General features: G+C 36.7%; 1 protein-coding gene across 11 annotated transcripts in view; it reads right to left on the bottom strand.

Annotated features, from left to right (window-relative positions):
• Positions 1–26167, bottom strand: part of SUGCT (succinyl-CoA:glutarate-CoA transferase) — a 976712-nt gene that overhangs the window by 835716 nt on the left and 114829 nt on the right. For all 11 annotated transcript variants that reach the window (XM_054563904.1, XM_054563899.1, XM_054563900.1 and 8 more), the window contains one exon: positions 17708–17799. In XM_054563904.1, coding sequence (XP_054419879.1) covers positions 17708–17799 — 92 coding nt within the window. The remainder of the gene's footprint in view (positions 1–17707; positions 17800–26167) is intronic.

Genomic DNA, 26167 nt, shown 5'->3' with positions numbered 1-26167 from the left:
CCCTATTCTCTCAAACCCATTTTTCTCTACTGTAGATACTGTATATATTCTTTGTTCTTTTGTATGATATTCTTTATCTTTTTCATCATTTTATTTTTTTATTGTTGCTCAATTGCAGTTGTCCTGCCTTGTTCCCTGTTGCTCTCCCCTACCCTATCCTCACAGTTCCACAGGCAATCCCTCCCACTGTCCATGTACATGAGCCCTCTGTTCCTGTTCTTTTGTTTGCCTTTACCCGTCTTTCACCTGTAATCCCCCACCGGTCCCTCTGGTCACTGTCATTTTATTCTTTATTTCCAAGTCTCTGGTTCTATTTTGCTCATTTGTTTGTTTTGTTGATTTGGTTCCACTTATAGGTGAGATCACACAGTATTTGTTATTCACTGCCTGGCTTATTTCACTTAGCATGACATTCCCCAGTCCCATTCATGGTGTCATGAAGGGTAAGGGTCACTCCTTTCATTCTACTCTGTAGTATTCCATTGTGTAAATGTACCACAGTTTTTTCATCCATTCATTTACTGATGGGCACTTAGGCTGTTTCCAGCACTTGGCTACTGCGAACAACGCTGCTATGAACATGGGCTGCAGATGTTCTTTTGAATTGGTGTTACAGGATTCTTAAGGTATAGTCCCAGCAGTGGAAATGCTGGATCAAAAGGCAGTTCCCTCTTTAGTTTTTTGAGGAAATTCCAAACTGTTTCTCCACAGTGGCTGCACCAGTCTTCATTATTACCAATACGGCCAAAAGGGTTCCCTCTTCTCCACAACCTCACCAGCACTAGTTGTTTGCTGATTTACTAATGATGGCCATTCTGACTGGTGTGAAGTGGTATCTCATTGTGGTTTTAATTTGCATCTCTCTGATGGCTGGTGATGTTGAGCATTTTTTCATGTGTCTATGGGCCCTATGTATGTCCTCCTTGTGGAAGTGTCTGTTCTGGTCCTTTGTCCATTTATTAATTGGATTATTTGTCTTTTTGGAGTGGAGTTGTGTGAGTTGTTTATACATTTGGGAGACCCAACCCTTGTCCAAGGTATCATTGGCAAATATGTTTTCATATGGTTTGCTCCTTTTTCCATTTTGTTGATGTTTTCTTTAGCCATGCAGAAGTCTTTTAGTTTGATGTAGTCCCATTTGTTTATTATTTCCTTTATATTCCTTGCCCTATAGGATGTATTGGTGAAAATATTGGTGCATGGCATATCTACAATTTTCCTGCCACATCTGAAAAGACCACCTGCCTCTAGGACTTTTATGGTGTCATGACCTATATTTAAGTCTTTTATCCATCTTGAGTTTATTTTGGCAAATGGTGTAAATTGGTGGTCTAGGTTCGTTTTTTTGCATATACTTGTCCAGATCTCCCAACACTATTTATTGAAGAGGTTATTTTACCCCATTTTATGTTCCTGTCCACTTATTCAAATATTAACTGAAAGTATTGATGTGGGTTTATTCCTGGGCTCTCTATTCTGTTCCATTGATCTATGTGTCTCTTCTTATGCCAGTACTAGACTGCTTTTATGACCGTGGCCTTGTAATATAATTTGATACCAGGTATTGTGATCCCTCCTACTTTGTTCTTCTTTCTCAAAATTAATGAGACTATTCGGGATCATTATGGTTCCAATAAAATTTTGAAATATTTGTTCTATATCTCTGAAAATATGTCATTGGTATTTTAACAGAGATTGCATTGAATCTATAGATTGCTTTGGGTACTATATACATTTCAATGCTATCAATTCTTCCAATCCATGACTACGACATATGCTTCTATTTATTTGTGTCTTCCTTAATTCTTTTTTCAGTGTTGTGTAGTTTTCTGAGTACAGGACGTTTACCTCTCTGGTTAATTTTATTCCTAAGTATTTTATTTTTCTTGCTGCTACAGGCAATGGGACTGTTTTCCTCATTTCTGTTTCCAATATTTCATTTGTTGAGTAACGAAATGAAAAATGACTCAAGAAGAATGAGGATAATTTAAGGGAGTTTCAGGGCAACATGAAACGTAACTACATTAACATCATAGGAATATCAGAAGGAGAAGAAAATAAGCAAGGGATAGAAAACCTGGATGAAAAAATAGTAACGGAAAACTTCCCTAACTTGCAGAGGGAAAAAGGCATGCAAGATCAGGAAGCACAGACAGTCCCAAACAAGATGAACCCAAAAAGGTCCACTCCAAGACATATCATAAATAAAATGGCAAATCTGAAAAACAAACAGAATCTTCAAGGCAACAAGGGGACAAGGTCGAGAACATAGAAGGGAGCTCCGATAAGGGTATGAGTAGATTTCTCAACAGAAACACTACGTGACAGAAGGGAATGGAAAAATTAAACAGGTAATGAAAAGGAACCTACAAACAAGACTCCTCTATTCAGCACGGCTATCCTTTAAAATGGATGGTGAAATAAAGAGCCTTCCAGATAAAAGGCGGCAAAAAGAATCCACCTCCACCAAACCAGCACTTCAAGATACACTAAAGAGACTGCTTTAAGAAGATGAAGAAAAAGAATAGGAAAGGGAGGAACACTGGTACAAAGGAAAAAAATGAAAAACTACCTATCAATAATAACTTCAACTGTAAATGGATTAAATTCTCCAATCAAAATACACAGGGTAGTGGAATGGATTAGAAAACATGACCCGCACATATGTTGCCTACAAGAGACCCACTTCAGAACAAAAGACCTACAAAGACTGAACGTAAAGGTATGGAGAAAAATATTCCAAGCAAATGCACAGGAAAAAAAAAAGGTTGGGGTAGCAGTACTTCTATCAGACAGCATGTATTTCCAAACAAAGGCCATAAAGAGACGCAGAAGGACACTTCATAACACTCAAAGGAAGAATCCAGCAAGACGACGTAAACATTGTAAACCTATATGCACCCAATATAGGAGCACCCAAATATACAAGGAAAATCTTGGACGATTTCAAGAAAGATATAGACAGCAACACACTGATAGCAGGGGATTTTAACACCCCACTATCAACAATGGATAGATCATAAAAACAAAAAACAACAAGGATATTGTGGATCTGAAGAACGCATTAAATCAAATGGACTTAACTGACATACATAGAACCTTTCATCCCAAAGTAGCAAAATACGCCATCTTTTCAAATGCACATGGAACATTTTCAAAGATAGACCACATGACAGGAAACAAAACACGCCTCAACATATTCAAGAAAACTGAAACCACAACACGCATTTTCTCTGACACAGGGCCTTGAAACGGGAAACCAACCTCAAGGAAAAAACTCAAAAATATTCCAATTCATGGAGACTAAATAGCATGCTATTAAACATTGAATACGTCGATAATGAGATCAAGGAAGAAATCAACAAGTTTCTGCAAACAAATGAAAAGGAACACACAACAGTCCAAAACCTATGAGACACAGCAAAGGCAGTCCTGAGAGGGAAGTTCATAGCAATACAGGCCTACCTTAAAAAGATACAAACATTTCAAATAAACAACCTAACCCTACATCCTCAAGAACTGGAGAAACAACAACAAAAAAAGCCCAGAACGAGTAAAAGGGAGGAAATAATCAAGATCAGAGCAGAACTCAATGACAAAGAGACTAAAAGAACAATTTAAAGGATCAATAAATCCAGGAGCTGGTTCTTTGAAAATATAAACAAAACAGACAAGCCTTTAAGCAGACTCATCCAGGAAAAAAGGGAGAGGACTCAAATAAATAATACCGAAAAAGAAAGAGAAATTACAACTGATACCACAGAAATCCAAAGATTGTAAGAAATTATTAACAACAATTATATGCCAAGGAAGTTGAACACCTGGGTAAAGCGGACAAATTTCTAGAAAAATATAATGTCCTGACACTGAATGAAGAAGCAGCAGAAAGCCTGAATAGACCTATAAAAGCTAGTGAAATAGAAGAAGTAGGAAAAAACTACTGGCACACAAAGGCGCTGGACAGGATGGTTTCACAGGAGAATTTTACAAAGTATGTAAGGAAGAGCTAACCCCTGTCTTTCTCAGACTGTTCCAAAAAATCCACAAAGATGGAAGAGTCCCAAAATCTTTTCATGAGGCCAGCACCATTCTAATTCCAAAACCAGATAAAGACACAACAAACAAAACTACAGGCCAATATCACTGAAGAACACAGATGCTAAAATGCTCAACAAAATATTGGCAAACCGCATCCAGCAAATCAATAAACATAAACAAAAGGAAAGACAAAAATCACATTATCATATCAGTAGATGCGGAAAAAGCACTTGATGGGTTACAGCATCCATTTATGATAAGAACATTCAGCTAAGTGGAAACAGAGGGGGCATACCTCAACATAATAAAGACCATATATGAAAAACCCACAGCCAACATCATACTCAATGGGCAAAAACTAAAAGCTTTCCCACTAAAATAGGGAACAAGACAAGGTTATCCGCTTTCACCACCTCTATTCAACATAGTATTGGAAGTCCAAGCCACAGGCATTAAGACAAGAAAAAGAAATAAAAGGCATCCAAATTGGAATGGAGAAAGTAAAACTGTCACTGTTTGCAGATGACATGTTAGTGTACGTAGAAACCCTATAGACTCCATCAGAAAACTCCTCAACCTAATAAGTGAATTTGACAAAAAAGCAGAATACAAAGTCGGTACTCAGAAACTGAAGGCATTTTTGTACACCAACAATGAAATATAAAGAATCAGAAATCAGGGAAAAAATCCCATTTGCTATACCAACGAGGAAAATCAAGTACCTAGGAATAAACTTAACCAAGGAGGTAAAAGACGCACTCAAGAAAACTACACAATGCTGTAGAAAGAAATTAAGGAAGACACAAATAAATGGAAGCATATACCACATTCATGGATTGGAAGAATTAACATCATCAAAATGTCCGTACTACCAAAAGCAATTTATAGATTCAATGCAGTCCCTATTAAAATACCAATGACGTATTTCACAGATATAGAACAAACATTTCAAAAATGTATATGGAACCATAAACAGCCCCGAATAGCTCCAGCAATTTTGAGAAAGAAGAACAAAGTAGGAGGGATCACAATACCTGACATCAAACTATATTACAAGGCCACTGAAATCAAAACAGTCTGCTACTGGCATAAAAACAGACACAGAGATCAATGGAACAGAATAGAGAGCCCGGAAATAAACACACGTCAATACAGTCAGTTAATAGCTGACAAAGGGGGAAGTAGCATAAAATGGAATAAAAATAGCCTCTTCAAAAAATGGTGTTCAGAGATCTGGACAGCCACATGCAAAAAAATTAAATGTGACCACCAACTTATGTCATACACAGAAACAAACTCAAGATGGATAAAAGACTTAAATATTAGTCGCAACACCATAAAAGTCCTAGAGGAGAACATAGGCAGGAAACTCCCAGATATTCCACACAGCAATATTTTCACCATTATGTCCCCTAAACCCCTAGAGCAAGGGACATAAAGGAAAGAATTGACATATGGGACTTCGCCAAAATAAGGAACTTCTGCACAGCTAAGGAAAACATCAGCAAAATGAAAAGGGAATGAACCGTATGAGAAAATATATTTGCCAATGATACCTCAGACAGGGGTTTGATCGCCAAAATATATAAACAACTCACACAACTCCACTCCAGGAAGACAAACAATCCAACTAAAAAATGGGCAAAGGACCTGAACAGACACTTCTCCAAGGGAGACATACACAGGGCCCAGAGACATAAGAAAGGATGCTCAGCATCACTAGCCATCAGAGAGATGCAAATTAAAACCACAGTGAGATACCACTTCACACCAGTCAGAATAGCCATCATAAGCAAATTAACAAACAAGTGCTGGAGAGGCTGTGGAGAAAAGGAACCCTAGTACACTGTCGGTGGGGATGCAGACTGGTGCAGCCACTATGCAAAACAGTTTGGAATTTCCTCAAAAAGCTAAAAATGGAACTGCCTTTTGACCCAGCAATTCCACTACTGGGATTATACCCTAAGAATACCAAAACATCAATCCAAAAGAACCTATGCACCCCAATGTTCATAGCAGCACAATTTACATTAGCCAAGCATTGGAAGCAACCTACGTGCCTAACAATAACTGAGTGGATCAAAAAACTATGGTACATTTACACAATGGAATACTACGCAGCAGAACAAAAGAAACAGCCACTGCCCTTCACAATAGCATGGATGGAACTGGAGAGCATTATTCCAAACAAATAAGACAGGCGGTAAAAGACAAAAAACATACGATCTCACCTGTAAGTGGAACCTAATCAACAAAACAAACAAGCAAGAAAAATATAACCAGTGACACTGAAATAAAGAACAAACTGACAGTAACCAGAGGGGAGGTGGGAGGGGGATAACGGGGGAAAAGAAGGGGAAGGTTCAAGTCAAGGAACATGTATAAAGGACCCATGGACAAACCCAAAGTGGGGAAGGATTCAGGGTGTGTGGTCGAGGTGGGTGTGGCTTGGGAAAGTGGTAGTAGTAAAATGGAGACAAATGTAATTGAGTAATAAAAAAATAAATAAATAGAAAGGATGAGTGATACAACGGGTACAGAAAAAATGGCAATAAGTTAGTATCTATCAAAATAATCTTAAACATTAATGGATTAAATACTTCAATCAAAAGACATAGGGGTAGCTGTTAAAAGAAAACAGGAATGGTGTATGCTGTCTAAAAGAGAACCAACTCAGAATAAACGATATACAGAGAGCGTAAGTGAAGGGATGGAAAAAAAAAAAAAATCCAAGTAATGTGCACCAAAAAAAGATGGGGTAACCATACCTATACCAGACAAATAGACTACAAAAAAAAGCCTCAAAAAGGGACAAAGAAGGTCACTATATAATACATAAAGGAGCAATCCAACAGCAAGAGATAACACTTGTAAACATATATGTACCTAAATATATAAAGAAAATCTTGGAGGACCTCAAGAAAGGCATTGACAACAAAGTAATTGCAGGGAATTTTAACTGCCACTCTCAACAATGGATACATTTTCCAAACACTGAATCAGTTAGGGTATATTGGTACCAAATGACACTCTAGATCCAATGGTCTTAACTGATATATTCAGAACCTTTCATCCCTAAGAAGCAGAATATACATTCTTTTCAAATACACAAAGAACATTTTCAAAATATACCACATGTTGGGACACAAAACAATACTCAACAAATTAGCTTCCAGTCAAGATTGCAGTATAGGAAGACATGGCTCGCGTCTTCACACAACCACATCAAAATTACAACTAAAATATAGAACCACCATCAATCAGAACTGTCAGAAATCAAGTTGCATGCAAATCTGACACATATGGAATTAAAGAAACCATATCCATTGAGACTGGTAGGAGGGGTGCAGACACAGAATGGACAGGTGTCTCATCTGTGTCTGGTGGATAAAAATTCGGGAGGGATATCTCAGTAGCAAGTAGTCCTGGCTCTGCACCCACCCCTCTGGCCCAGGGTTACAGTGCCAGGAAGTTAAGATAATTATCATGGTACTGCCTTATTACCCAGCAATTCTACTTCTGGGTATTTATCAGAAGATACCAAAACATTAATCTAAAAGAACATACAAAGGTCTGTCCAGAAAAAGTCCAGTCATTGTTAATACAATGAGAAAAGTTTTTATAACATGGAAGTAACCTGGCAATCAAGGAGAATGGACTGGAATGTGCATGTGTGAACAATGACGACTTCACTGTACTAGTCATTGGGATCAGTAGACACCATGGAGTGAGCATGTGTACTGTGTGTACTGTGTGGCCATCACATTCAAAATGACTAAGCAGAGCAACAAATCTACATCAAATTTTGTGTAAGCTTGATCGTTCCTCCATGGAAAGCCTTGGGTGATTCAGAAGGCTGCAACTATGGGCAACTGGTGATTGGCAGCTCCATCACAACAATGTGCCCATTCATGCATCGCATCTCATGCAGAGTTTTTTGATGAAACATCAAATCACCCAGGTGATTCAGCCACCCTACAGACAAGATTTGGTGCCCTGCAACTCCTATCTTTTCTCAAAACTAAAATCACCTTTGAAAGAGAAAAGATTTCAGACCATTGATGAGATTCAAGAATATATTACAGGGCAGCTGTGGTGATGGGGAAAACTGTGTTAGGTCCCAGGGTGCCTACTTTGAAGGGGACTGAGGCATCACTGCCCTATGTACAATGTTTCTTGTACCTTGTATCTTCTTCAATAACTGTCTCTATTTTTCATATTACATGGCTGGGTACCTTCTGGACAGACCTCATATGTACCCCTATGTTCACTGCAACATTATTTACAATAGGCAAGATATGAAAGCAACCCACATAGCCATCAATAGACAAGTGGATAAAAAAAGTTATGGTATATTTACACAATAGAATATTACTTGGCTATAAAAAAAAAAATCTTATTTCGACAACATGGATGGACCTGGGGGTATTATGCTAATGAAATAAGTTAGTCAAAAAAATGAATACCATACACAAATTTTACATAAATTTTCATAGCAGCATTAATCGTAAGAGCCTAAGAGTGAACCTAACACTCTTAATCAGTCCATCAACTTGATAAATGGATGAAGTGTGAAACAGCCATAAGATGGGATATTTAGGCAATAAAAAGAAATGAAGTACTGATACATGCTACAACAGGAAAAACTTTCAGAACATTAAGATACAAGTGAAGTTTGTCTACAAGGGCCACATATTATATGACAGTATTTTTAGTGAAATATCCAAAAAAGGCAAATACACAGAGACAGAAAGTAGAACCAGGGCCTTGAAGGAAGTAAAAATAGGAAATGCTGTTAATAGTATGGTGTTCTTTTGGGGCGATGATGAAAATGTTCCAAAATTGATTCCGGTGATGGCTGCACAACTCTGTAAATATACTAAGAACCACTGAATTGTACATTGTAAATGCATGAATTGTATGGTATACAAACTATATCTCCATTAAATGTTTATTTTTAATACCATTATAATGCTGATAAATAAAACAAAAATAGAAATACATAAAAATAAAAAGCCTTTTTCCAAAGCTTACTAAAAACCATGTAGTTAGTACATCTCTAGAAGTTATATTTCACTCAAGGCTGTTTAGAAGTAATGACTAAAGAAGATGTATTATTCATTTTCAGTATAATTCAGAGGTAGCCATGATTATACTTTGGAAATCCCTTATAATTATATTCTTGTCATATAAGAACTGTCAGCATGCCAAAAGAAAAAGAAAGTGAAAATAAATTACCATTCAGTAACCCCCCAGCAAACCCCTTTGAGGCTGTGAAGTGACTAAGTCTTCCCAGATACAATCAGACCAAATCCGAGAAGGGGTAATGTATTCAACTCCTGGAGTCCACACCTGTATCTCCACTGGAGCCCTACCTTCCATGACAACAAAAAACAATGTGTTGCTTCATCTCAAATCTGGGAGAGTAGCACTGTCTCCTCATGTCAACAGGTATAGGAATTCATCACTCAGAATACTTAGTAAAATTACATATGAGAAAAAATGGATAATTAACAAAACTCGTTAAGCAGTATGCCCTAGAATCCCTTTCTAATTTATTGGAAAAAGTGGATTTAAATTGATCTGTAAACTTTCAGAAATTAATAATATTTTTCTACTAAATATTAATTCTAGAAATTAATAGTAGAATTTTTTAAATTTTTTCTCATTGTCACTTAGAATCCACTTTAAATGTATTTAGCTCTTTTAATAAATTCATGAGCCCTGGCTGGTGTGGGTCAGTGGATTGAGTGCCGGACTGCAAAATGAAAGGTCACCGGTTTGGTTCCTGTTCCGGGCACATTACCTGGGTTGCAGGTCAGGTCCAACTGATGTATCCCTTGCACATTGATTGATGTTTCTCTCCTTTTCCTTCTCCCTCCCTTTCCCTCTCTCAAAAAAGAAATAAATAAATAAAATCTTTAAAAAATAAATTAATGAAACCCTTTTGTAAGAATAATTTGGGATGATTGTCTTGTAAAACTAAAACAGGTACACTTTTCATTAACAAAGGCGTAAGAAAAGGAAAATATTCCTAGACCAGGTAGTCAGTTGGTTAAAGTGTTGATTAATAAACCAAGGTTGAGGGTTTGGTCTCCAGTCAGGGCACATACAAGAAGCAACCAATGAATGCTTTAAAAAGTGGAACAAATCAACATTTTTCTCTCTCTCAAAAAAAAAATCAATAAAATTTTTTAAAAGAGGAAAAAAAGATTTTACTGAAAACTGAAAGTATACAGTTACAGTGGAAAAACAAAGCATAAAATAAGAGTCTTTCCAATTATTTTTCATATTCATTCACGTATTTCTACTCTCTCATTGTTATCAACATTGTTTTCTTATACTACCTCACTCCTCCATTCAGCCAGATATTTAAAAACTTATTAAAAGTAAAAGCTGCCCTGACCAGCATGGCTGGCTCAGTTGCCAAGCAAAAGGCTGCAAATTTGATTCCTGGTCAGGGCACATGCCTGGGTCGTAGGCTGGTCCCCCGCTGGGATGTGTGTGAGAGGCAACCAATTGATATTCCTTTCATACATTGATGCTCTTCTCTCTCTTTCTCCCTCCCTCATCCTCTCTCTGAAAACAAATAAAATCTTTTAAAAAACTAAAACCTGAACATTACTTAGCATACTAATGAAATCTGAATAAAATGTGGAGTTTAGTTAATAGTATTGTACAAACCAATGTTAATTTCTTAGTTTTCATTACTAATTGTACTATGGTTTTATAGTACTAATATTACAAAATGATGAAGGGTATAGAATATATGGTAATGATGAAAGAGTATGAATTAAAGTATGAATTAAGAGTATTAGAGCCTTCTGTACTATTTTTGCAACTTACTTGTAAGTATAAAACTGATTTAAAAATAAAAATGTGGAAAAGTGAAATCTGAATTATTTATTTTAAAAATAAAATACAGCAATTTTGAAATGACAGAAATGTCATAGCAATTTTTATTTATAAAAGTAATACAAGCTAGATGCCCTGGCCAGTGTGGCTCAGTTGATCAGAATGTCACCCCAAACACCAAAAGGTTGCAGGTTCTATTCTTGATCAGGGCACATACCCAGGTTGTGGGTTTGATCCCCACATACAGGAGACAACCAATCAGTGTTCTTTCTCACATCTCCCCCTCCCTTCCCCTTTCTCTAAAATCAATGAGCATGTCCTAGGGTGAGGACAAAAAATAAGATAAAGATAAAAGTAAAAATAATGCAAGCTAGAAAATATGAAGCAAATACAGGAGAAAAAAATTGTAAAGGTGTTTCCTGTACATCACAATAGCCTAAATTATAAAATTAAGAATTTTAAAAAATTACCCAGACAATTTAAGATTATTTAACCCTTTCATTCACTTGTCCATATCTGTTCCCACTACTTTCAGAGTCTGCCCAATAATACAGATTGTAAAAAAGAAGGAAGGAAGATAGGAAAAAGGAGAAATCATGTTTTTCTAAGTTATTATTTAAGACTTTGACCCTGGCTGATGTGGCTCAGTGGATTGAGTGCCAGCCTGCAAACCAAATGGTCGCTGGTTTGATTCCCAGTCAGGGCACATGCCTGGGTTGCAGGCCAGGTCCCCAGTGGGGGGCAAGTGAGAGGCAACCACACATTGATGTTTCTCTCCCTCTCTTTCTCCCTCCCTTCTCCTCTGTCTAAAAATAATAAGTAAAAAATCTTTTAAAAAACTTTGTTTTGGTTTTAAAATATGTGTAATAAACTAACAAATCCTGGCAGATAATTCAAATAAGAGGCATGAATTTAAAAAGTCACCAAGCATTCTTCTCTTTAGTAATAGTACTCAACCTAATGACAAAAATGTTAAAACTTTCTTTTTAAGTAATTGGCTTCGTTTCCAAAATAAAAAATTATCCTTAAATATATGTGTGTCTATAAGTCATATACTTATTTCACACTGAGTCATTCATTATATTAATGTAATCTACAGAAAAATTTGTTTTTACCCAGGGGCACATGAATTTTTTAATGATCTATTTTCTGAAGTATGAATTCTTCCAAAATTTGCTAAGTGCATTACTTTTGGAAAGGTCTTGATTTTTTTTCTTAATTCTCATATGTGGGGAAGATAAAATCTACCTCATTGGTAGGTATAAGAATTAAGTAAGAAAAGGTAGAAAAGGTGTATCAAAGCACTTTATAAATACAAAAGGCTGCAAAAACATGACTTTTTATGATTCTTGGTATGGTGCTAGGAGACCCATAAAATGATTTATCAATAGTTCAGGGTAGAGAAACAAGATGAGAACCTCAATCAAGAACAGAGAAGAGGGGGTGGATGCATCCAAGAGATAACTTAGAAATTTGAACTCTTAGGCCTTATTATTAATTGGGCAGAATAGGGATTAAAAATTAAATTAATTTGGGAAAATAACATAAGAAGTTAATATTTTGAATATATGAACCACTGTAAAGTATGACTTACAGATGTAATTAGTATGAAAAATATCCTCAGAAGTACAAAAGACAGCATGGAGAAGAAAAAAAAAATGGTATATTCAGATCAAACAAGGGTTTTTGTGCACAAAAACACAGTCACCACAGTCACTGCCTTCACATTTCATCGGCACAGACCCTTGAATTATACAGCATATGAACCTTGTATTCTAAATACATATTCTACTCAAACTACTAATTGAAGCTAAAATTATGCTTCTAGAAAATTCATGAATTCCCTCACATGAAGGAAATTCCACTTTAATGGCTGAAACATTGAACTCAGAGCTGTACACTGTACTCCTAAGTACCTTCGCTTTTTCACCTATAAATAGACATTTAAATAAGACTACAGCACGGAGCCCTGGCCAGGCAGTGCAGTAAGTTGAAGTGTCATCCAGATGAGCCAAGGTTGCAGATATGTGCCCTTGGCACATACAAGAAGCAACCAATGAATGCACAAATAAGTAGAACAACGAATCATTTCTCTCTCATGCTCTCTCTCTCTCTCTCTCCACCTCACTTCCTCCTTTCTTCCCTGCCTCCTTCTCTCTCTTCAAAATCAATAAATCAATAAAAACATCAATAACTAAATATTTTAAATGACCATGGCATGGTTTTTCATATAATTTGTGTGATGCTTCTACCATCAGTTTACAACTTTACAACTACCTTTTAAAAAATATTTTTCCCTATTTTACAAGGAGGAAAATTGAAGTCAGACAACTTATCTAATGTTACACTATATGACAAAATGAAGTTCAAACTCTGGTTTTGTGATTCCCAAGATCACTCAATGAAGGGATTAAATAAGTCATTACTGAAGATGCTAAAACTGCTCAAGATAATGCCAGGAACTGGACTTAAGAAAACTATGCCGGTTGAATTTCCCAGATGACAAAGCTGATGAGAGACCAGCCCAGGATGATTGAAGCTATGAGTAGGAAAGACAGGTTTTGTGCACAGATTTCAAAAGTGCACTAAGGGTTGGCATAAGGTTGTAGAACCACAGGACAGATGTGGAAATAGAGAGCAATAAGCCTGTGATACTGTCCCTGCCCTAGAGTTTGCAGAAGGCATAATAACTAATAAGCATCCTCCAAATAAGAGGAATTTGAAGAAAGTAAATATTATCCATGCATAATCTGGATATTTCAAAATAATGATCCTAATCTATACTCCCTTTCTATATTGGTATTTACATATACTTACCTGTCCCTTTTTTTGTACTACAACATTTCAGTAAATTATATTTACTTCAGTCTTTCCTTCTGATTTTAGGGGAAAAAAAAAGAATTTTTTTAACATTTCTTTGGATTGTTTCCAATTTGTTGACATTTCTCTGGCATTTCTGGTGTTTTTAAACCGACTTAGTATACAGTTCTAGTACACCAGTGAACTACAGATGAACTATAATAATCTCCTTGCTCACCAATGTGAAAGAAAAGTGGACTCAGTTCAAAATGATATTAACAATATCAAAAGAATCAACATAAAGAATAACTTAGTTAAATAAAATGCTAAATAAAAATAATTTCTTCCAATTCTGATGGTATTAACTGGACAGGTTAGAGAAATTGTAATAAAAACAGCCTCTATAGCAAGGACTACTGACCATTAAGAATCCTCATTCCTTAGGAGAACATATTTGCCAATGACACATCTGATAAGAGGTTAATATCCAAAATTTATAAAGAACTCAGACAATTCAATATCAAAAAAATCCAATTAAAAAATGGGCAGAGGACCTGAATAGACATTTCTCAAAAGAGAACATACAGATGGTCAATATACATATGAAAAGATGTTCAATGTCACTAATCATCATGGAAATGCAAATTAAAATCAATATGAGGTAACACCTCACACCTGTCAGAATGGCTATCATCAACAAATCCACAAATAGCAAGCGTTGGTGCAGGTGTGGAAGGAAGGGAACCCTTGTGCACTGTTGATGGGAAAGCAGATTGGTGTATACACTATGAAAAACATCATGAAGGGTCCTCAAAAAATTAAAAATGGAACTGTCTTATGGCACAATAATTAACTTCTGGTTATATATCTGAAGAAACCCAGAACATAAATTTGAAAGAATATATGCAACTCTATGTTCACTACAACATTATTTACAATAGTCAAGATGTAACAGCAATCCAAGCGCCCATCATGAGTGAATAAAAGTCACGGTACCTATATTCAATGGAATATTACCTGGTCATTAAAAAGAAGGAAATCTTACCACTTGTGACACCATAGATGCACTTAGAAGGTATTATTCGAAGTGAAATAAGCCAATCAGAGAAAGACAAATACTATATTATTTCACTTATATGTGAACTCTAAAAAAATTAAATCAACAAACAAAAAAAAAACAGACTCATAGATACAAAGAATAAAATGATAATTGATCAGACGGGGTTGGGAGACTGGGTAAAAATGGTGACAGGATTAAGGAAAATTGGTAGTTCCAAAATAGTGACAAGGATGTAAAATATAGCATAGGGAATATAGTCAATAATTTTGTAACAACTAGGTATAATGCCAGGTGTGTACTTATTACTTATTACTAGACTTAGTAGGAGATCACTTCCTAAATTACACATATATAAATGTCTAAACACTATGCTGCATACTTGAAACTAATATAAAATAATAATGAATGTCAAATCAATTGAAAAAAATTTTTAGAAAAATAAACAAAAAAATCATTCATAATAAAAAGGCAAGCCATAGATTGGAAGAAAACACCAGCATTGTGTATGTCTGACATATACTTGTATTTAGATTATAGAAAGAAATAAATGAGAAAAAAACTAACACTCCAATTATATTTTAAAAAATTAAAAAGAGTCAAACACATAATCCAAAAAGATATTCACAGTGGCCACTAAACAAGTGAAAACACACACATTATTACTCACCAAGGTAATGGTAGTTCAAATCACAATGATCTACTACTACTACAAACCAACCAAAATGAGTTAAATTGAAAAGATTAGCATTGTCAAGAGTCAGTGAAGATAATTAAAACTCCCATATATCGCTGGTAGAGTATATATTGTCACCATTTTGGAAAACTGGAATTACACTAAAGCTAAATAGGCATGCTCCACTCAAGAGAAATGAGTGTCGGTGTCTCATTTTGGAATGAGACACCGACACTCATTTTGGAATGGAATACACCATTCCAAAAAAATGTTCATAGAAGACAAAAATTGGAAATAGCCCAAATGTTGATTAACAAAACAATGGATAAACTGTGGTATATTCATACAATGGAACAATACAGAGCAATTAAACACCACTGATATACATAATAATTGAATGAATCTCAAAAACATTATGTTGACTAAAAAAAGCCATACATAAAAGAGTATATACTATAGCCCTAACTGGTGTGGCTCAGTTGGTTGGGCACTGTTTTGCAAAACAGAGTCACCAGTTCTATCCCTAGTCAGGGCACATGCCTGGGCTATGGGTTCAGTTCCCACTTGGAGAGCATATGAGAGGCAGCCAATCAATGTTTCTCTCTCACATTGATGTTTCTCTCTCTCTCTTTCTCCCTCCCTTCCCCTCTCTCTAAAAATAAATAAATCTTTTTTTAAAAAGTACATATTATAGAACTCTATTTATAGAAGTTCAACAATAGGAAAACTAGTCTATAGTAGTAGAAGTCAAAATAGTGCAAAATAGTAGTTATCTCTAACCGGAGGTGGTATTGCTGGGAGAGAGGTATAAAGGAACTTTTGGGGGTGATGGAAATAAGCTATATCTTCAACTGATGATATTTATCCATGTGTGCATATTTGTAAAACATCATTGAACCGTACTCTTAAGATTTTTCATTTACTGTATGTAAATTATACATCACTTTTACGGGATTTAAGAAATTGAAAAAGTATACTACCAACTGTGTTTTTTTAAAGATGAGAGACTTTTAGGTAGCCAGTAAACACACTGTTATACCTATATATTATAGCACCCTGTACTCTTTCTCAAAGCTCTTTTTATTTGAATTTAATGTTTATTTCCTATTAATGTTTGTTTTCTCCACTTAAGGACCATGCCTGCCCTATTGTCTGCTTAATCCCCAATACCTGTCACATTTCCCAGCATACAGAAGGAATATGTGCAATAACCATTCTTTCAGTCAATGAATTAAGAAGTGGAAGATCTGTCCATATTCCATTCCCTCAATGGACAGAAAGAAAAACAGTGCAATTAAGTATTTTCAGGAAAGGACACACATGCTTTTTTCTAAGACTTGTGAAAATAAACAGAGAAAGAGAGTACAAAAGACCTTATATTTCAAGACACTAAAATCCCCATGCCTGCTTTAAAATTAACAGAAAGAAATAAAGACTGTAAAAACTAAAACTTGAAGTCATTCTCCCTATTTATCCTAACACTGCAGCAATATTTCCTGAAGAACTAACTGAAGAAAGTAATTCAGGGAAGAAACACCTACTACAAAGAGTTTTTTAAAACTAGCAATCTCATTTGTTTTGGAAATGGGTATCTTTTAGTATTTTTATTCATTAGTCTTTCACACACTTTTTTTTTAACTTTATGTAATTACTTTCTTGTTATTTTCCCCAAGTGCGCATTTTCTAAGAGTCTGGTCTAACCAACCACATTTTGGCCACCTATATACTTTTCAGGAACTTCCCAACCCATCATCAGTGGCGAGGGATTATTATAAAATCAAGTAATTCTTTCATTGTCAGAATCTAATGCGTGTAACAACCAGACACAACTATACCTGAGACATTAGTAATAAATTTTAAAATACATAATCACCTATATTATTCCAGGAAGAAAAAAAGAATCACTCCAGTATCTACATATGCCAAATGAAGACACTCTGGTAGAAATGGATGTCTGTGGACTAGAATAGTCAGCCATTCTACTTCACAGAAGCAATATTTCTAAATCACATGAAGGTGCTTATGTTAAGCTTGAATAACAAAAGACATATAGAAAATGTGTTTACCACTCTATTGTTATTTGTTAAAAAAGAATGTTATTTTCTATGAGGCCATATTGACACTTAGGCCACACTGACATTTTTAATAAGTCGTTCACTTTGCCTGGGTTCTTTCTAAAATTAACTCAAGCTTAAGCCTAGTTAATAAACTGAGTAAAGATGAAAATCCCTTTGGAATACCTGGTGCGAAAAATTATGAGAAGTCTAGAGAAGGGTACCTACCTCAGGCCCTGTGATGTGCATTAGACCAGAAACAGCAGAGGCCACAGCATCATAACCAGCTCGCTGAGACAGTGGACCTGTCTGACCATACCCTAAAACAAGAAGGAGAGACATATTCACCGCCATCCAAGGAGAGCAGTGGTACAATAGTGTGTTTAGAACCAAAAAAACCTTGCAGCATTTTGTCACCTTTACAACCTACACTATCCCTTGAAGGAGGCAGTAAAAATTAATTATGGTGTTATACCCCAGAATGTTGCAAAATGGTGGCTCATGGGACAGATACCTGTATGAATATTTTGTCTGAACTGAAGAGTGTTGAAATGTTTTTATTTAGTTTATAACATTTAAAAATTTGAAAATAGCATAGAAATGTAAATTTCAGGCTTTTCTTGAAAAGTCAGAAAATAAGTAAAATATTAGGCCCACATTCTCACATAGCAACAATCAGAGTTAAATAATATCTCTTCTCTTTAAACAAGGCATAAATTCTCCAATTTGCCACAGTCTCCACCATTTACTCCTTCATGCCTCAGCCTATTTCACTCACTCAACTTCCATTCTCCAGCATGTATTTGCTATTCTTTTTCTATACAAAAAGATGTACAAAGTAAAACAAAACAATGTTTCCCTAGGTTCTATTTGCATAGTATCTCAACTATACAAAAAATATATAAATGATGATTAAAAATTTGACCATGAATAAAATGATTATATCCCTTAACAGTGATTTTTAGATTATAAAGACACTGCAAATGTATCACTTCTTTTTCTTTTGCCATCAGCAAAAATCAAGAGAACATAAATATTTTCTCCTGGTCTCCTCAGTCCTAGTGTTCAAAGTTAAATAATAAAGGTTATACTAGGAGCTACACGAATCTGTTTCCGAAACCCATGTGTCAATCAGAGTAGCCAGATGAAGAGCCTTCCAGAGATTCTTCAACTATTGGGTGAAATTCCTGCATATTCAGATTTAGAAAAATCAGGAAAGAAGCGTATCAAGGTCTTTGCTTGCTTCTCTAGACACCTGGAATTCTCTCCCTTTTTACTCCATACATGCACATAAATCACTCCCTGGCATTCTCTAAGTTGGCACTCAAATGATTTCTTACCAGAAGGACTTTCCCTAAAGAACTTTCATAAAAGAGCACTCTCACTTCTCACTCTTGATCAAATTTACCTGATTGTCTTCAAGCCCTTAAACTATAAGATATATAACACAGTGATTTATTTTTTTCTCCTTCCTACTAAAATGTATAGTCCAAGGATTTCTTTTCTATTCAGTTTACTCTTGTATCACCAGCACCTAGAATAGAATTTGATAACATTTATTGCATGAACTTGTTATATAATTATTTTTAAATATCAAATCATAAGGGAGAAGCAAGATGGCAGAGGCGTGAATGGAAGTCACACTGACGTCTGCCCAGGACCCACCTGGAATTACAACTAAATTCTGGAGAAATCACCTAGAACAAACAACTGAACAATAGTGAGAGAGGAGCCTTATAACCTCAGAGACAGAAGAATCAGCTTTAGCGCAATCTAACTGGTAAGGAGTGTGGTAGAGACTTGAGAAGGTGGGCGGGGCACCCACGGGCAGTAGCACCAGAAGGATATTGAAACGGCGAGTTGGATCCCCCTGAAAAGAGCGGGGTCGAAACCAAAAGTGGGGATCTCTAGCCAACAGCCCCAGAGCCCCAAAAGCACACAAAAAACAGCCAGATGCAAAAGCGGCAGGGTTGCTCTCTGCCAGAGACAGAAGGCTGGAGACGCAAAGGTCCATTTAAAGGGCCAACGCATAATTTTTATTTGCAGCGATTTACCCTGGTCTCAGGCTAAGGTGGGGGCAGAGTGGACCAGAGTTACCTGAGGAGAGATTAAGGGAGGTTTTGGGAGAGAACTGAGAGAGTAGCCGGTGGGTTCTGGGTGCTGACTCATTACCTGTGCAGCAGCAGCCATCTTACTCAGACAGAGACCACTCTCCCTGAGCGGCAGCAGTGTCAGAGGACCCAATAGCCTCACCCCCAGGTGGGATTTCACCCCATCCTGTGCTGTCTAAGCCACCTGCTAAGTGTAAAATGGCAGCCACAGATAGCAGATTCCTGGCTAAAGGAGGCACAGAGAGTGCTGGAGACACTTGAGGAGAGAAAGGGGACAGAGGCTTTAGGGAGAGAATGAAGAGAGTAGCTAGTAGGATCCTGGTGCTGACTCCATTCCCATACAACAGAAGTGTGAGAGGACCCAATAACCCTACCCTCAGGAGGGACTCGGCCCTGCTCTGAGCTGTCCAAGGTGGCCTACTGACTACAGAGTGACTAGACTAACAGCTGAAGGAGACAGCCACAAACAGTAAATTACTGGAAGTCTTGAACAGATTGCCTAAGGTCGGACAGGGTCAACATCTGACATCATCAGAGGCAGATCTAGAAAGTAAAAACAGGAGTCTCCCACCATAGAAGTTCACACCACAAAGTCAGGAAATCAAGACAGATCAATTTAGGAAGCAGAAGCAAAAAAGAAGAGTCTCATAAATAACGGGAAGACAAAGAAACACCCCCCACTCGAAAGGAAAGGAGGAATCCCCAAAAAGAGAAGTAAATGAAACAGAGGCAAGTAATCTATCAGATATTTAGTTCCAAACAGTGGTTCAAAGAAGCTCAATGAACTCAGTGAGCTCAGAGAGAATTACCAACAACTACAGGGAAACTACAAGGAACTTAATGCAAACTATATCAGCATGAAAAAGGACATAGAAGCTATCAATAAGAGACAAGAGGAAATGAAGAATACAATTGCTGAATTGAAGAACATAGTAGAAGGAATCCAAAGCAGCCTAGATGAAGCTGAGGACCGAATCATCAAGCTGGAGGACAAGGTAGAAAAAAGCTCCCGAAAGAGCAAGACAATGAAAAAAGACTCAAAAAGCATGAAGAGGCATTTAGGGAAATGCAGGACAACCTAAAACATAATAATATCCTTATAATAGGGACATTGGAAGGAGAAGAGGATGAGGAAGGGACAGAGAACCTATTTGAAAAAGTCATGATGGAAAACTTCCCTCATTGGAGGAGAGAAAAAGTCACACAAGTCCAGGAAGTACAGTGGGTCCCACTCAAGAGGAACACAATGAGGCCTACTCCAAGACACATGATCATTAAAATGCAAATATCAAAGACAAACAGAGAATCCTAAAGTCAGCAAGGGAGAAAGTGGTAGTAACATATAAGGGAGCCCCAATAGGGCTAGCAACTGACTTCTCAACAGAAACACTGCAAGCCGGAAGGGAATGGCAAGAAATATTCCAAGTCATGAAAAGCTAAGGCCTTCAACCAAAACTGCTCCACCAAGCAAGGCTCTCAATTAAAATGGAAGGTGAAATAAGGAGTTTCCCAGACAAAGAAGGCTAAAAGAACACACCTCCACCAAACCAGCACTGCAAATATGCCATAGGGACTGCTTTAAGATGAAGAAAAAGAGTCTATGAATACCCAGTTCCTTTCACAGTTGCAAATACTTGATATAGCCAATATTTTTTGATATGTATTAATCTGATTGTGAAAATGATGTTGTTTTAATTGTCCTTTTATTATTGTTGAAGCTAAACCTGTTTTTGTATATTTTTTGCCTATTTCTATTATTTTTAAAAAGCTTTAAAAACTTTTTGGTATTCTTTATCCAGTTTTTGATTAAATGTTTGTAGAATTTTTTCCCTAAAAAAAAAAAAAATTAACCCTTTTTACAATGCGTTGCAAATACTTTCCTATTCTATTACTTGTCCTTTTACTATTTTTATATGTATCTTACTGCACAGTCTTAAATATTTACTATAGTCATATTGTTAATATTTTACTTTATAGGTTCTGGGGTTGCATATTTTACTTCAGGGTAAGAAAAACATTAGTTTGTATTTTCTCCTAAAACTTCTTAGATTCACATACTGATTTTTTATTCACCTTAATATTTCTTTAATAATGTGTGAAATAGGCCTCTATATTTATTTTATTTCAAGTAATAGTGGTCCATGCACCTTATTTGTTGAATAAGCCTTATTTTCCGCATTGATTTGAAATATCAACTTAATCATACATTGTGTTGTTAGACATATACGTTTGTCTAGAATGCTCATTCTACTTCATTGATCAACTTGATTATTTCTGTGCTGGTGTCATCTTGGTTTAATTGTGGAGACTTTATAATGGTTTTAAATTTTTTACTATTTTATAATTAACTTCAACGTTTAAAAAAATAAAATCAATCTGAATTTAAGAAAGAAAGAAAGGGGGAGGGAGGGGGGAGGGGGGGAGAGAGAGAGAGAGAGAGAGAGAGATGGATCTCTTAACTTTTGCGACAGCATGGATGGAACTCGAGAGCATTATGCTAAGTGAAATAAGCCAGTTGATGAGAGACAAATACCATGTGATCTCGCCTGTAAGTGGACTGTATTCAACAAAATAAACTAACGAACAAAATAAACCACAGGCATGGAAACACGGAGCAGGTTGAAAGTGACCAGAGGGGATGGGGAAAGAGGACAATGGTGGAAAGAAGGGGAAGGGACTAGACAAAGAACATGTGTGAATGACCCATGGACATGAACAGAGTGGGAATTGACTGTGGGAGTGGGGGGTGGGGGTGGGATGGATGAAGGGAGGTAAAGGGGGGAAAAGTGAGACAACTCTAATAGAATAAACATGATTTATAAATTTAAATAAATAAAAATAAAACAAAAATAATTAAAAATAAATAAGAAATCATGAAAAGTAAATTAATAAAGAAAGCAAAGAGGGTTTTCTTTTTCTATTTTGTTTTGTTTTATTCTTGACCAAAATGGCAACATAGAAGGCCATTTTCCTCCTACCATGGACACATTGAATGTAGAGCTATGCATGGAACTTTCCTCTGAGAAAAATCCATAAACTAGTTGAATGATTCCTGAGTATTAGACAAAAGAAAATACATCAAAATTGGTAGGAAATGATGAGACAAACTCTTGTCATAAATCTCACCCCAGGCAAAAATGCCATACAATTGGGTAGGAATCCCAAACTCCCAGCTTCTCCCTGAGAAGAGTTTGAACAACACAGTTAGTGTCCCTATTTTTAAAGTTCCCACCCAAGGGATGGGAACCAAAAACAGCTATCTCTAAGGCCAGGAGCATTAGAGTCCTCAGAACTATAGCAAACAAAGAAATTGTTGGTACCAGAGTACTAACCACAGCATAAGGAGCAGGCAAAAACCATCCATCCCATAATCTTTTCCTAGAAAGGGCTTAACTGCAAGCATACTTTACAAAATACTACCTGAGGGTCCACACACCATGAACACAATTCTAGAGGCTGACAGTGATCCTACCTGGAAGCCAGAAGAACCAGTGGGCACATCACCAACCTTCCCCCTTCAGCCAACTACAACAATAGCAGGTCACCAGCATCTCTCTGCAAGGACCTTCTTCACATGTCTCAGGCTGTAACTTTTACAGCTACTGCCTAAGGGATGGGCCCCTGGATCACCTAGCTAGACTGCCAACCAGGATTTCATGAATCCCAGAGGACTACAGTAAACAAGATAGTTGTTGGTTTGTTTTTTTTTTAAGCTCAGTGCAGAGGGAGAAGGCAATTGCAAGCTTTCCCAGTTGTTGCCTGAGGGCCCAGCTTCTAATCTGCCTTTATTTAGGTGCTAACAGCAATCATTCCCTTGAGGATTTCTCAAGCCCTCAACTACTAAGAGGTAGAACTTGGAAAACAAAGGTTTCAGAGTCAATCAGGAGCTCATGCTGGGCTGATGGACAAGATTCATCTCCTACACAAGACCAGTCAGTAAAGATGAAAGAGTAACTCTTTTAGTTAAATGTGCAAAAAACCAACACAAGAAGTCTAGGAAAATGAAGAAAGAAGACAATATGTTCCACATAAAAGAAGATAAATCTCCAGAAACTGATAATGAAATGGAAATAAGTGATTTATATGATAGTTAAAAATAATGCTCAAAAAAGGGCCAACAAGGCTAGGAAAGAAATGCTTGAACAAAGAATTTCAACAAATAGAAAATACTAAAAAGTACCAAACAGAAAGCACAGAGGTGAAAAATAAAATCCTAAGATTTATTACTGTTGTGGAAAACTATTTCCTCTCACACTATGCCATGTTCCTATCCCTTACTCTCACCATTCTCTTCCACCTAACCTCACATAAGCATTCCTGTTTCTTAACTCAGCTCACATTATTTTTCCCCTCATAAGAGTCTTATTTCTTTTTCATATTTAATAAACAGTAGCTAGTTGGCTGAAATAACATGGTTATTGCTGTACTTCTCCAATGAAACTCCTCTTTGTTCATTATTTCTTTGTATTTTAAATCCCATAGAATACTCTCCTCTCTTACTCCATTTCACCTTCCCTCAGCCCCTGATCAGTTGAGTGGGGAATTTTATTTCATTGTTTTCGCTCTCTCTTGTTTTTTCCACTCTCTCAACCTGAGCTTCATTCCTTACTCTTATTAGTTTGCTTCCCCCATCCTCTCAAAATCATTTTTCTTTACTGCAGACATCTCACATTCATTTTTTGCCTTCCTACAATACTCTTATCTCTATTCCACCATTATTAAACCTCATTCAGCTGTCACCGCTACCAACCATGCTGTGGTTTTTCTGCAATTTTGCTCCTGTTGGTCCAATACCTTTTCAATTTTACTTCAAACCTCTTAGTATACTCTTCCCTTTTCTTACCCCATTGTTTCCATTGCCCTTTTGTCTTTTACTTAACATTTTAAGCTTTTTTCTCTCCCTTTCTCTGCCTTGGTTCTATTCCTACTCTTGTCAACTTTCCCTATTACCATGCAATAACATTTTCCCCTCTCTTAGTCATCTCATATTCCCTTTGTCATAGCTAATAATATTTGCAACCTCTCTTCACCTTTATTAATCTTAGGTCAATTGTGGTTGAGATTACTGATGTAGTAGTGGAGTTCTTCTTGCTGGCACACATTTGGTTGTCTGGTAATACTGGTTTTCAAACAATACCCATACAACAGCATTTAAGACAAGGTGGGAGTTGTGACTACCAGTAAGCTCACATTGAGAGGCGAGCCCACTAGCAAAGCAACCACCAACAGGTAAAGCCCAAGTACAAGACAGCCCACAATTATGGAAGAAAAGGCAAAGTTAGAGCATCCAGATGAGATCAAAGAGACAGCACCACTGAGTCTCACAGAACCCCTACCGCAGATCAACTAACAGAGATGGCTGGCAAAACAGAGCATCCAGAAATGCAGGAAAAAACATAAAGAGTCACCTAAAATAAAGAGAAAAAGAAAGAACCTGCAATCAAAAGGAATAGACAAATCCCCAGTAAAGGAGCTAAATAAAAACAAGGCAAGCAAACTATCAGACGTAGAATACAAAAGAATGGTTATAAGGATACTCAAGGAACTCAGTGACAACTACAAGGAACTGACTGGGAACTACAACAGCATGAAAAAAGAAATAGAAACTATAAACGAGAACCAGGAAGAAATGAAGAATACAATATCTGAAATAAAGAATACACAAAAGGAATTATAAGCAGGCTGGATAAAGCAGAGGACCAAATTAGTGAACTGGAAGAGAGGTAGAAAGAAGTACCCAGATAGAGCAGCAGCATGAAAAAAGACTAAAAATTATGAGGATAGCTTAAGGGAACTTCAGCACAATATGAAATGCATCGTTTGAATCATAACAATTACAGAAGGAGAAGAAAAGGAGAAAGGGATAGAAAACCTGTTTGAAAAAATAAAGACATAAAACTACCCTACCTTGGAGAGGGAAAAATTCATGTAAGTTCAGGAATCACAGAGGGTCCCAATCAAGATGAACCCAAAGAGACCTACTCTGAGACATATAATAATTAAAATGGAAAAATTCAAATACAAAGACAGAATCTTAAAGTCAGCAAGGGAGAAACAGACGGTAACATGCAAGGAAGCACTGATAAGGCTAGTAGCTGGTTTCTCAACAGAAGCACTACAAGCCACAAGTGAATGGCAAGAAATATTCCAAGTAATGAAAAGCAAAGGCCTGCAACCAAGACTGCTCTGCACAGCAAGCCTCCCAATTACAATGGAGGGTGAAATAAGGAGCTTCCCTGAGAAAACAGAGGTAAAAGACTACACGTCCACCAAACCAGCTTTGCAAGATATGCTAAAGGGACTGCTTTAAGGGGATGAAGAAAAAGAGTAAGAGAGAGAGAGAAGAACACAGGTACACAGGGGAATAATGAGTAAGTAATGTCAAGTTATCAATAATAACCTTAAATGTGCTGTCTACAAGAGACCCACCTCAGAACAAAGGACATATACACACTGAAAGTAAAGGGATGGAAAAAAATAGTCCAAGCAAATGGACAGGAAAATCAGCCAGGGCAGTGATACTTACATCAGACAAAATAGACTTCAAAACAAATGTCATAAAGAGAGACACTGATGG

Source organism: Pteronotus mesoamericanus, unplaced genomic scaffold (genome assembly GCF_021234165.1).
Source record: "Pteronotus mesoamericanus isolate MK-2021 breed Mesoamerican mustached bat unplaced genomic scaffold, CSHL_Meso_final scaffold_85, whole genome shotgun sequence".
NCBI classification, from domain to species: Eukaryota; Metazoa; Chordata; class Mammalia; order Chiroptera; family Mormoopidae; genus Pteronotus; species Pteronotus mesoamericanus.
This window is presented reverse-complemented; position numbering and strand designations above follow the sequence as displayed.